The sequence below is a fragment of the Lolium rigidum genome, chromosome 3 (genome assembly GCF_022539505.1).
Source record: "Lolium rigidum isolate FL_2022 chromosome 3, APGP_CSIRO_Lrig_0.1, whole genome shotgun sequence".
Classification (NCBI taxonomy): domain Eukaryota; kingdom Viridiplantae; phylum Streptophyta; class Magnoliopsida; order Poales; family Poaceae; genus Lolium; species Lolium rigidum.
This window is the reverse complement of record NC_061510.1, coordinates 350,888,086-350,898,877: the sequence shown is the minus strand read 5'-3', so window position 1 is coordinate 350,898,877 and position 10,792 is coordinate 350,888,086. Positions and strand designations below refer to the sequence as shown.

General features: G+C 48.5%; 1 protein-coding gene across 1 annotated transcript; it reads right to left on the bottom strand.

Annotated features, from left to right (window-relative positions):
- Positions 1-1,488: 1,488 nt before the first annotated feature.
- On the bottom strand, positions 1,489-2,580 carry LOC124700290 (chemocyanin-like). Its single transcript, XM_047232442.1, has 2 exons — positions 2,336-2,580; positions 1,489-1,902 (listed from the first exon to the last, which is right to left on the bottom strand). The coding sequence occupies exons 1-2, from the start codon at positions 2,508-2,510 to the stop codon at positions 1,703-1,705; spliced, it is 375 nt and encodes a 124-aa protein (XP_047088398.1). The 5' UTR covers positions 2,511-2,580; the 3' UTR covers positions 1,489-1,702.
- Between the last annotated feature and the right edge of the window lie 8,212 nt (positions 2,581-10,792).

Below are 10,792 nucleotides of genomic sequence, written 5' to 3'. Positions count from 1 at the left end.
ACATGAACGCGGTCTGAGTAGGTTTGATCACATTATGAGCTACCTCAGCAATTCGAATGGTAGCCACTTTAGTAAAAAAATTAAAAATCACATTGAGTAGACATATTGGGCGGTACTATTGAATTTGTGTCGCATTATCTTTTTCGGAAGCAGAGTAACAACCCCAAAATTTAGCCTATGCAAAGGTAATTCTCCTTTTTGGAACGAAATAAAAAGCGCCATCAAATCCACTTTTATTACTTCCCAAAAAGTTTGATAAAACTCTGCCGGAAACCCATCTGGTCCTGGCGCTTTATTATGTTTCATCTGTGAAATTGCCTCATAAACTTCCTCAAATGAGTAGTCTTTGATCAGAGTCTCATTTCAGCCGCGGAAACTTGAGGAATATCATCAATTCTATCCTCTTCCATTACTACTGAACTGTGTTGCGGCTCACCAAAAAGTTTTTTGTAATATTCAGTAATATAAGTTTTAAGATTTTCATCCCCAACAATCGTACCCTCTTCTTGTTCAAGTTGAAAATTTTTCTTCTTCCTATGTTTCCCATTAGCAATTAAGTGGAAGTATTTTGTGTTGTTGCCACCTTCTTGCACATATTTAACTTTTGCTCTCTATGCCCATTTTGTCTCCTCGGTCCTCCTAAGTTTGTTCAAATTATCATTAGCCAGTCTTAACTTATCCCTCTCAACAGTAGATAGAGGCCAAGTCTCCGCCTTAATGTCTAGGAATTCAATAATCTGGATTAACCTCTCCTTCTCTAGTTTATATTTCCCACTTAAATTCTTCGCCCATCCCCTTAAAAATATTCTTAGGTGTCTAATCTTTTTTTGCCATGTATCAATTGGAGAGACCCCTCTGGGACCTGCAGCCCATTCGGCTGCCACCATATCATAAAACTCCTCCTGTACATTGGTATGGCAAAGTGTTACATACCAAAGATAAATTTAGCAAAAGTACATTGGGATGGATGTACACAATGTGTTTTTTTTATGCGCAGGAATCAATAAATCATCTATTTATCTCATGTCTGTTTGTTAGACTTCTATGGAGAGGTTGTTCACTTTAGTTTTATTATACCACCTCCCGCTAATGTAACCAATATATTTTAAAATTGGCTTAATGGGAGCCAACCCGTAGTTAAGGCCAGAATTCGAGTGAAAGCTTGTGCCTTAGTTTGGGCAATATTGAATTGCCGAAACGATGTTGCTTTTAACAAAGTAGATGTTCCAAACTTTCTGCATGTAATCTACAAGGCTATGTATTGGATCCACATGTGGTCCTTCTTCCTGCAGAGCAGCGGGGAAACTTGGATTCTGGATCGCATATAATTCAGCATGTTTAGAGATCATTTGTACTTCCTTTTTCGTTGGCTAATTCATGTTGTAACTTTGTGCGATCCATGAGATGTAATAATTTCATACAATGACTTTGTAATAAATAAGGATGACTTTGTAATAAATAAGACTGGAGCGAAGCTTTCCATTTTTAAAAAAGCTAGCTGTATGGCTTTATTACTTCTTTTCTCATACACATCAAGATAGCAACACACTAATATTTCTCTCGAGTGGCAATCGGCCAGACCTAAAGACCCACGAACTCGATATAAAACCATTATTGAACAAGCATGGTTACTTGAAGGGAAGTACACCAAAGCTAAGTATCATGCCGGCGCCGCAGTGGCCTGCCTGCCTGACGATGTAGATCAGGCGGCGTTGATTGCCATCTTCATGCCGGCGCCGCAGTGGCCGGGGACGCTGCAGATGAAGTAGTTGGTGCCGCGGGCGAGCGTGACGCGGTCGTTGCCGGAGCTGTACGTCCTGCTGCCCCTGGGGGCGCTGCACGACCTGTACCCCGCCGCGTTCACCGCCACCACGTTGTGCGCGCCCCGCCCGTACTTGAACACTGCATGCAGCATATGCCAGTTTTAGATTTCAGTCAACCAGGTAGCTAGTGACGGAAAATACTGTTAGTCTGCATATAGCCATATACACGCCCGGTCGTGCTGACTGCGGAAGCCGGTGTGGCGTTTTCCAACTCGCCACAGAGAGAAGTCATGCTTTTCACAGTAGCTAGTGGAGCACTGAGCCCCAGTGCGAGTGTTTCTTGGCAGTGACGCTTTGGCAGTGAGCATATGTATACCCCGTTCTGGTACTGGCGCCGAACTTGTTAGGTAGACCACTAGCACGTACTGTACTCCGCGGAGGCTAATTAAGCGAAGCTGACCCTAGCTATCTTAATTTGGCGCGCGTCAGCTTGCAACGTGCGTGCTTGATGCGGAACGTGAAAGATAGAAGCAAACTCGATCATGTGGCATGCACGAGACGAGAGCACTCACGCAGCACGTCCCCGGCGCGGAAGCGCTTGCCCCTGGACCAGCCGCCGGAGCTGAGGGTCCAGCCGCCGCGGTCGCCGACGGTGTACACCTTGGACTCGGCGAGATCGCCGTGGAGGAGCACGCAGAGGAGGACCAGCGCCAACACGGCGCGAGCACTGCCGCTTCCCTGAGCCATCGCGAGCTAGCTACTTGCTCACTGACTGAATTGGAGTGCGCGCAGGAAAGACCAGGCTAGGAGTGAGAGACTTGAGCGGTGGTGTGGTGGTGCTGGTGCCTCTCGGTGCCTCCTTTTATAGGCGCGCGTCTACCCGAACAGCTCATCGCATAGACCGACTGACCGAGTCCCAGCGTAGCTCTACACGGGTCACGGGTTGGCGCGTGTGAATGCCGAGATTTTGATAGCCACTATAGAAGCAGTGCGCTGCGAGTCCAAGGGTAGAGTGGCGTCCCCCACACTGGGCAGGGCGGCTAGCTGTAGCCGGGAACGTTCGTGGTCATACCGGACTTTGGACGACCGGCATCAAAAGCAAGTCAATGGAGCGTGGAAACAGATGCTGAACCGGCCCGGCCGCGCGGTTGCCGGTTGGGAGCTAGAGGACGACGAGCAGTTTCGCTGTCTGTCGGGTGCCCGTCTGGTACGCATCCACTTCGATTATATGCATGTATGCTCCGGTCAATTTGGTGAGTTGAGCAGGCCCGGCCGGGAGTTCATCCTTAATTGGAGGGATGAACGGCGACACGCCGCTTGACTCCCTAACTAGCTTCATGTAATCTAGAGAATGTAATACAAATAAGTTGTACATGCATTAGGGCTTATTGTCATTTCAAGCAATTAAGATAAAATAATTATATTTCCGTGGAGAATTATGCTAGCAATAAGAGAAAGCGTAGTTGCAAAAAATTGCTTTCTCCTTATTTTCCGTTTGGGATCATCCCTTAACTAAAAGAAGCTGATCTTCTTTTCTTTATTTTCTCTTCTCCGTCTAAGCAAAAAATCTACTATCTCCATCCCAAGGCTTAAGGCCTATATTTTTTTAGAAAGTCAAACTATGTCAAGTTTGACCAAGTTTTTATCAAAAATCATTAACAAGCAAAATACAAAATTAATATTATTAGATAGATAATGAAATATATTTTCATGTGCTATCCACAAAATATCATATTTGTTGATAGATTATTCTGAAAATTTGGTCAAATTTTACTTGCTTTGACTTTTCTAAAAAAAATATAAGCCTTAAGCCTTGGGATGGATAGGGTAACGCCGTACGGACCTACTTGAACCTACAACAGTGTCAGAGTGCACATGCACCTAGGTAGGAAAAATATTAACCCTGCAATTAGTCTTAAAACTAGTATGTGCGCCCCTCTAGACACCGATAAGTGCACCCGTTTGGACTAAATTTGTCTATAATTCTAGGTTAGTGACGAGTAGTGTATCCTGATTGGTTTTGCTCTAGCTTCGCCACTGGCGAGAAGACTAACATCACCCCATTTTTATGCACTTAAGGGCTCAAACCTAATACTATGTGACTTTTGTTTGGTATGAAACTGGAATTTCAAATGGGAACTTGGTACTCCATCCTACTACTATACTAGAGCTTGTATGCTTCCTTAAGAAGTGAAATGCGTACTGGTTAGTTTTGTAGCTATAGTTGAGATAGTGGGAGGCATATTGTGTTTTGGAGCCCTAACTCAGAATCAATGGCGGTCCGAAATATTGGGAGTGATGTGAAGGTTTTATCAGGCGAAAACTCACGGTCCGGCATGATGAATACATGTATCTCTATCTCGGTTCGGTGTCTTCGGTGGCAAGTTTGGTTTTCCTCGTACTTTTTGCTTATCTCTGATCTATACTTTGTAAGAGCATTTCCGCTTCACTTGATTTGTATAGGTTCCACCGTTTGATTTTATTTATAATGCAAAACGCTAGCCTATTCCGATAAAAACGAACGAACAATTTGAAATTCAAACTTATCCCAGTAATCCACTTATACGATCGGATTCGTCGAAGTGCACTATTAATTAAGTGAGTGTCTTTGCACTGCAGCAGGCTGCCAGGCATAAAAGCACACCAGCGCACTGGTCCGCAATCACGTTCAGTGCAGAATTATATTGAAGGCTCCGAATCACGTTCGCCAACCATGCACGTACGTACTGGCTTGCTTTGAACATTTCTTCTTCCAGAAACTTAATTTAATCCCTCATCCTACGTACTCCGTTTTTTCTGTACTGTAGTACGTGATAATATATGCAAAGCTGGTGAAGAAATCATGCATGCATTCATGCCAGGGTCAACCCCGTATCCCCTAAGTCTTGTGCTCTCGTCAATTTTCAACCACAATGAAGGCAAGAGGTTTGAACGCACTCCCACGACGTACGCCGGCGCGCGCATCTATGCTTGAATTTTTGGCTCCGGAAGAAGAATGCCAGCCATGTGATCATGTCTCAATCTAGTCATGCGTAAGAACCGAATCATGTTGGGAAATTATTAAGTAAAGCGCACTCCGGAGGGCAGAGTCGCCGGCGGCCGCCTGGCTGGATGCGCGCTAGATCCGCCCATGCCGAGGAAGGCAGGCAGGCAGCAACACGTACTAAAAAGGTAGGCCATTTCGTACGCAAGACAAGTAATGTGCAATGCCTCGAGCCAACTAATCTCGCGCATCATTAGCGCAACAACGAAAGAAGGCTTGGCATAATCGTTAGTGGCGTCTGCTGAAAGAAAAATGGTCTATACAAGATTACAAGTGACTGCGGGGTGCCACGTACTGGCCTCACCTACCACGGCAAACGGAGTCACACACACACACACACTTCCTGACGTGCGTGCCTCGGGGTGGTGACTGATGTGCCGGGCACTAACGAGCCAGTCCTCCACGTTCGAGCACGTTCTTAGACCATCTCTATCCACTACAGGAATCTCTACCTATGCCGACGGCCTCCGGCCCTCGGCGTACCACAGCCTAGCCCTCGGTGTAGGGTACGCCGACGGGGACCCTCGGCGTAGCTCCTCGGGCAAGGTTGGCCTCGGCAGAAGCCACGTGGCCCTCGGCGTATCAGCGACCGTCGGCGTAGAAAGAGAGGGCCGAGGGCCAGGCCACCCGTCGGCGTACTAGCGCTCGGCGTAGCACGCTAACGGGCGCCGTCGTGCTGACGGCCGTTACGGCTACGCCGAGGGGGCAGCCGTCGGCGTACAGCACCACGCGTCGCATCCTGGCGAGCTGCGCTGCACGCTACGCCGAGGGGCGCGGTCGTCGGCGTACACCGCCACGCGGCGCGTCCTGGCGAGCTGCGCTGCACGCTACGCCGAGGGCGCGGCCGTCGGCGTACACTGCCACGCGTCGCGTCCTGGCGGGCCGTGGCGCATCCTACGCCGAGCGGGTGGCCGTCGGCGTAGACTGCCACGCGTCGCGCCCCTGTTTCACTCGACGCTACCCCGAGGGGGTAGCCGTCGGCGTAGAGGGTGCCATATGGTTCATGTCGACGCTACCCCGAGGGGGAACCCGTCGGCGTAGAGATGACCATTTTTTCTTTTTTTTTGCTGGTTTGGTTGTTTCCCAGGATTAGCAGCACATTAAATCACAAATTAATTCACACGAAATAGAGTAAGTGCAAATAGACATAACACGAAGTTCAAGTCTCATAACATAGTTGCGGATACATAGTCGTAGTCTCATAACATAGGTACAAGTGTCATAGTGCGGATACATCAGTAGCTACTATGGGACTACTAGAGGAGCTCGTCGCCGCTAAACACCGGCCCGGGCCGATTCCTTCCGGTAGAAGCTGCGGAAGAACCACCGGGAGAAGGACCGGGAGAAGTACCGGGAGAAGTACCGGGTGTAGCACCGGGAGAAGGACCACCATGATGAACCGGTGTCATGTCCCTCCCACCACCCTGGTTTCCGGAACATCCCGTTCCCTACACACATGTTCCCGAGATGTTAGCAATTTGCGAGGCAAAGGAAAGCCGTAGTATTCGGTTTGGCGAAGAACTTACCGTTGTTCTCCCATAGTACTCCGCAGCGAAATTCTCCTTCGATGGCATGTTTGGCGCCGGCCCCGGAAAGGGAGGCATCGGCCCTAAATCCGCTGTCTGTCCAGTTTGATTGCCCACAAACGACGCCTGCAAGATAGTTTACATGTCAGTCTTTGCAGAAATGAAGCATCAAACTAGGGGAAAGTGGGACTTGTCATCATTTGCGAAAACAAAGGTTGGAACTTACATGTATATATGCCATGTACTCCATGAACTGCTGCTGGTGTCTGGTTGAAGGCCACCTGATATTCTTGATGAGCGGCCACGTAGGCCGCCTCGAAGTCAGGCTACAATTTCACAAATTCATGTCTCGTTAGCACTTAGCAATGTATGAACGAAAGTCGGAAAGAGGATGGAAATGAGGGAAACTTACGTCGTATGCGGGTTGCCGAGCCCGGCGACGAGGCGGGAGAGGGGGGCTGTCCTTGGTGAGTCCCGCCTTGAGACGCGTGAAGGTCGTGGTGAGGGTATGCTTGACGGCCTTGTTCATCATGGCGAGACGGCCATGCGGCAACCCTCCGGACGACAGGACCAACGACTCCTCGTCGACCTCCGCGCTCATGGGGTCATCCACCTCCGGGTGACGATGCCTCACCATCTCGCAGTAGTTCTCGACGTCCTCGGCGTAGGTGCCGAAGTACTCAGGGAGCGAGGGCTGAGGCTGCGAGAGATCGGGCTTCTTAAGCCGCATCTTGTTGTATATCTCGAGGTCGGACATCTCCTCCTCGGGTCCTAACGCGGCCCTCTCGCATCGCGAAAGGAAATATTGTGAGTACCAACTTTGAACCCGAAGGAAAATAAAATGTATACATATCGTCTTCCCCTTGTAGCGCTCGTAGCCGAGGTTTCCCCACGAGTGTGTGCCACCGTCGCCTCGGTTCTCCGCGTTCCGCCTCGCCACGGCTGCAAAGTCCTCGTCCATCTTGAGCCACCTCGTCCTAACCATCTCCTCCCATGCCTCGGCATGCGGCTCGGTGAAAGGATCGTATGCCGCACCTAGAGGGGGGGTGAATAGGTGCTAACCAATTTTTAGTTCTTTTTCAATTTAGGCTTGACACGAAAGGTAAATTCTCTAGATATGCAACTATGTGAATTTACCTATATGACAAGGATATCAACTAAGCAAGATATAGCTACGCAATAGGAGATAGAGTGGGATAGAGGTAACCGAGAGTGTAGCACGCGATGACACGGAGATGATTCCCGTAGTTCCCTTCCTTTGCAAGAAGGTACGTCTACGTTTGGAGGAGTGTGGTTGCTACGCAAGCCAAACCAACAGCCACGAAGGCTTCACTCGGATCTCCCGTGAGCAACGCCACGAAGGCCTAGCCCACTTCCACTAAGGGATTTCCTCGAGGCGGAAACCGGGCCTTTACAAAGTTCTTGGGGCACACATCCACAACCAAATTGGAGGCTCCCAAATCTGTAACAATACAACAATCAACAACAATACATCAACAACAAATCAACTAGGGAACCAAATAGGAACACTAGCATGAGATCCCTCAAACAAGAGAGGGGGAAATGAAGAACGCTTCGGTGAGGATGTAGATCGGTGTCTTCTCCTTCGAATCCCCAAAGATCAAGAGCTTTGGTTGGGGGAGGAAGGAGATCTTGCAAATCTTGACTTTCTTGAGGTGGCTCTAATGGAGGTGGCTTGACAGATTTCTTGTGTAATGATTGAGCAAGCAACCAAGGTAGAAGAAGGGGGGTATTTATACCCCCTCTCGAAATTGAGCCGTTGCTGCTTCCGGGGGGCCGGATAATCCGGTGTAAGTAGGGGCCGGATAATCCGGCCCCCCCGGATAATCCGGCCTCCAGAACAAAAGTGTGACATTGTCCGGCCAAATATCCGGCCCATGTACTGATTCACATTTCCTCCAGTCCTTAGCCAAAATCGAGGGGGCCGGATATTTCCAAAATATCCGGCCCGGATAATCCGGCCCTGGTACAATACCGGGACATTATCCGGCCAAATGTCCGGCCCCCCTACTGAGCTGCTTTTCATCGAAGACTTAGCCAAAAACAGGGGGCCGGATATTTCAAGAATATCCGGCCCGGATTATCCGGCCTGGCCAAACTTTTCCTGTAATCTTTTGACAGACCGACCAAATCCAACACACGCAAATATGAAACTATGTAATCCCTGTACCACTTAATCAAACATTAGTGTATCACATATATTGACATCAAACACACAAAACAAAATGCAAGAGATGTTCTTTCAATCTCCCCTTTTTGGTGTTTGATGACAATATACGGATTTGCCAAGGAATCACAAATAGAGACAAGCATGATGGCAAGACATAGAGGCACTCCCCCTACATGTGTGCATATAAGTAATTTGCATTTGAATACAAATACACAACACATAGGAGTATGGTGCCTCAACATAAGAGATATCCAACATGAGCTCTAACAATAGACATTGACACATATGAAGTTGAGATAGGAAGCAAGAAATCATACCCATGTGTAGATATATAATGCGGAGATATAGCATCACACACAATGTAATATCCTTGATCTCAACAAATAGAAATCCGAAAACCATAACAATGTCTCACACCACATAGCACATAGTTTTGAACGGCACACAAACAAACCAAATAGTTCAACTAAAAGGGGAACACAAGCAACATAAGAATGATAAACGCATATGCTTGTGCCCAAACCATGCAAATCCCGGAGAATCCTAATAGAACACTTCTCCCCCTTTGGCATCGAGACGCCAAAAGGGGACAAGCGCGATGCTATACGTCCCATGGCAATCACTCGGAGGCATAATCATCATCAGACTCTGGCACCTCTTCTTCTTCTTCTTCCTCTTCATCAGTGTCAGGAGCATCCGGAGAGCGACGAGAGGTGTTGGACCTTTGAAGGCAATCATCAAGATCACTCCATGGAACCTGTGCAGAGTGCCACCTAGTGTAACCCGGGTGAGCTGGAGGCTGAGGCGGGGGACCTTGATCACCACTGAGCTTGTGTAGAATAACCGCCTGAGTATGCTTGATCTCAGAACGCTCACGGCTAGCTGCATAGTTCTCCTTGTGAATCTCAACGTTCATGCAAAGGATGTGACGCTGAAACCAACTAAGCCGAGTCACTTCCTTCCTCAGAGCCGGGACATCAGGATGACGAGCAGGAGCCACACCACCAGAACGAGCATCATGCATGAAAGAGTCAGGGGCAGGTACAGCTGAAGAGACTGGCTTGAGCTTGTAGGCCTTCTTGACATGGTGCTGCACTAACGGATACCCACTCAAATCTTCACTCACAGACACAGAGTTGTTGATGAGAAGCTGGATGTAGGGGGCATAAGGTATGGTGGTCCGGGAGACCATGGCATCACGGATCTCATGGAAGATAAAGTCCATGATATCAAGAGTGTAGTCCCGCACCTCATCACCATCACGAGCACACTTATAGCTGAGGTGCATAAGATCCACAAGAACTCCCCGGATAGCATCATTGTTACCACCACTTGGGCAAATGGTTGCCCGAAAGAACCGGAGCAACTGACTGTATATGGTGAGCAGCCCCTTAGTATAACCAATCCTTCCAGACTGAGGTATAGAGATTTGCAAGAGCATTCTTGTCGGTCTGTTGAGGTCCATGAAGACGACGACCCTCATCAATAGAAACTCCAAGGATACCAGACAAAGCGGCGCGAGTGGCGAGTGCAGTGTGTGGAGCCAGACATCCATTCCATAGTGCGTTCCTCATCAGTCTTGATTGCCAAAGTGGCAAAGAATTGCTTCACCAAATCTGGGCTATAGTTACATTGAATCTTCATGATATCTTTCAAGCCCATTCTTCCAACAACCCGAGATAGCATCTTCAAAATGGTTGTTCTCAGCTAGAATGTCCACATCAATGGCTTGCATGGGTCTCAGATTCTTCATTGGTTCATAGATGTCCTTGTAGATGTACATTTGCTCCATGCACCAATAACTCCTGCCCTCTATCTCTTCATCCCTTGGAACGTCTTCATACCAGTTCTTCAAGCGGATAGCTGAATAAGAAATAGGATCCATGGCCTTGTAGTTCTCCCTCACTTCCTTGTTCTTCCGCCTTGAGGAGACGGACTTGCGAGGTGCATTGGGTGCAAACTCGTCACTTGAACGATCATGCCTTGAGCGTCTCCGACCACCCCGAGAAGCACCACCTGTGAGAAGCAAAGGCGGGTAGCAAAGGAAAGGTAATGCTCATAAGTCATGTAAGATACAGTAATACACTCGAGAAGCATGCAAATAAGTCGGTACATATCTAGACATAACAGATTGAAGCAAACTGCAGCGGCGATGAAGCTCCAGGCCGGATAATCCGGGGTCCCCTAGGGGCGGATAATCCGGCCTGGCCGGATAATCCGGCCGGCTCGGGGGGCGGATAATCCGGCCCTTCGAGATGTGCAGATTTCC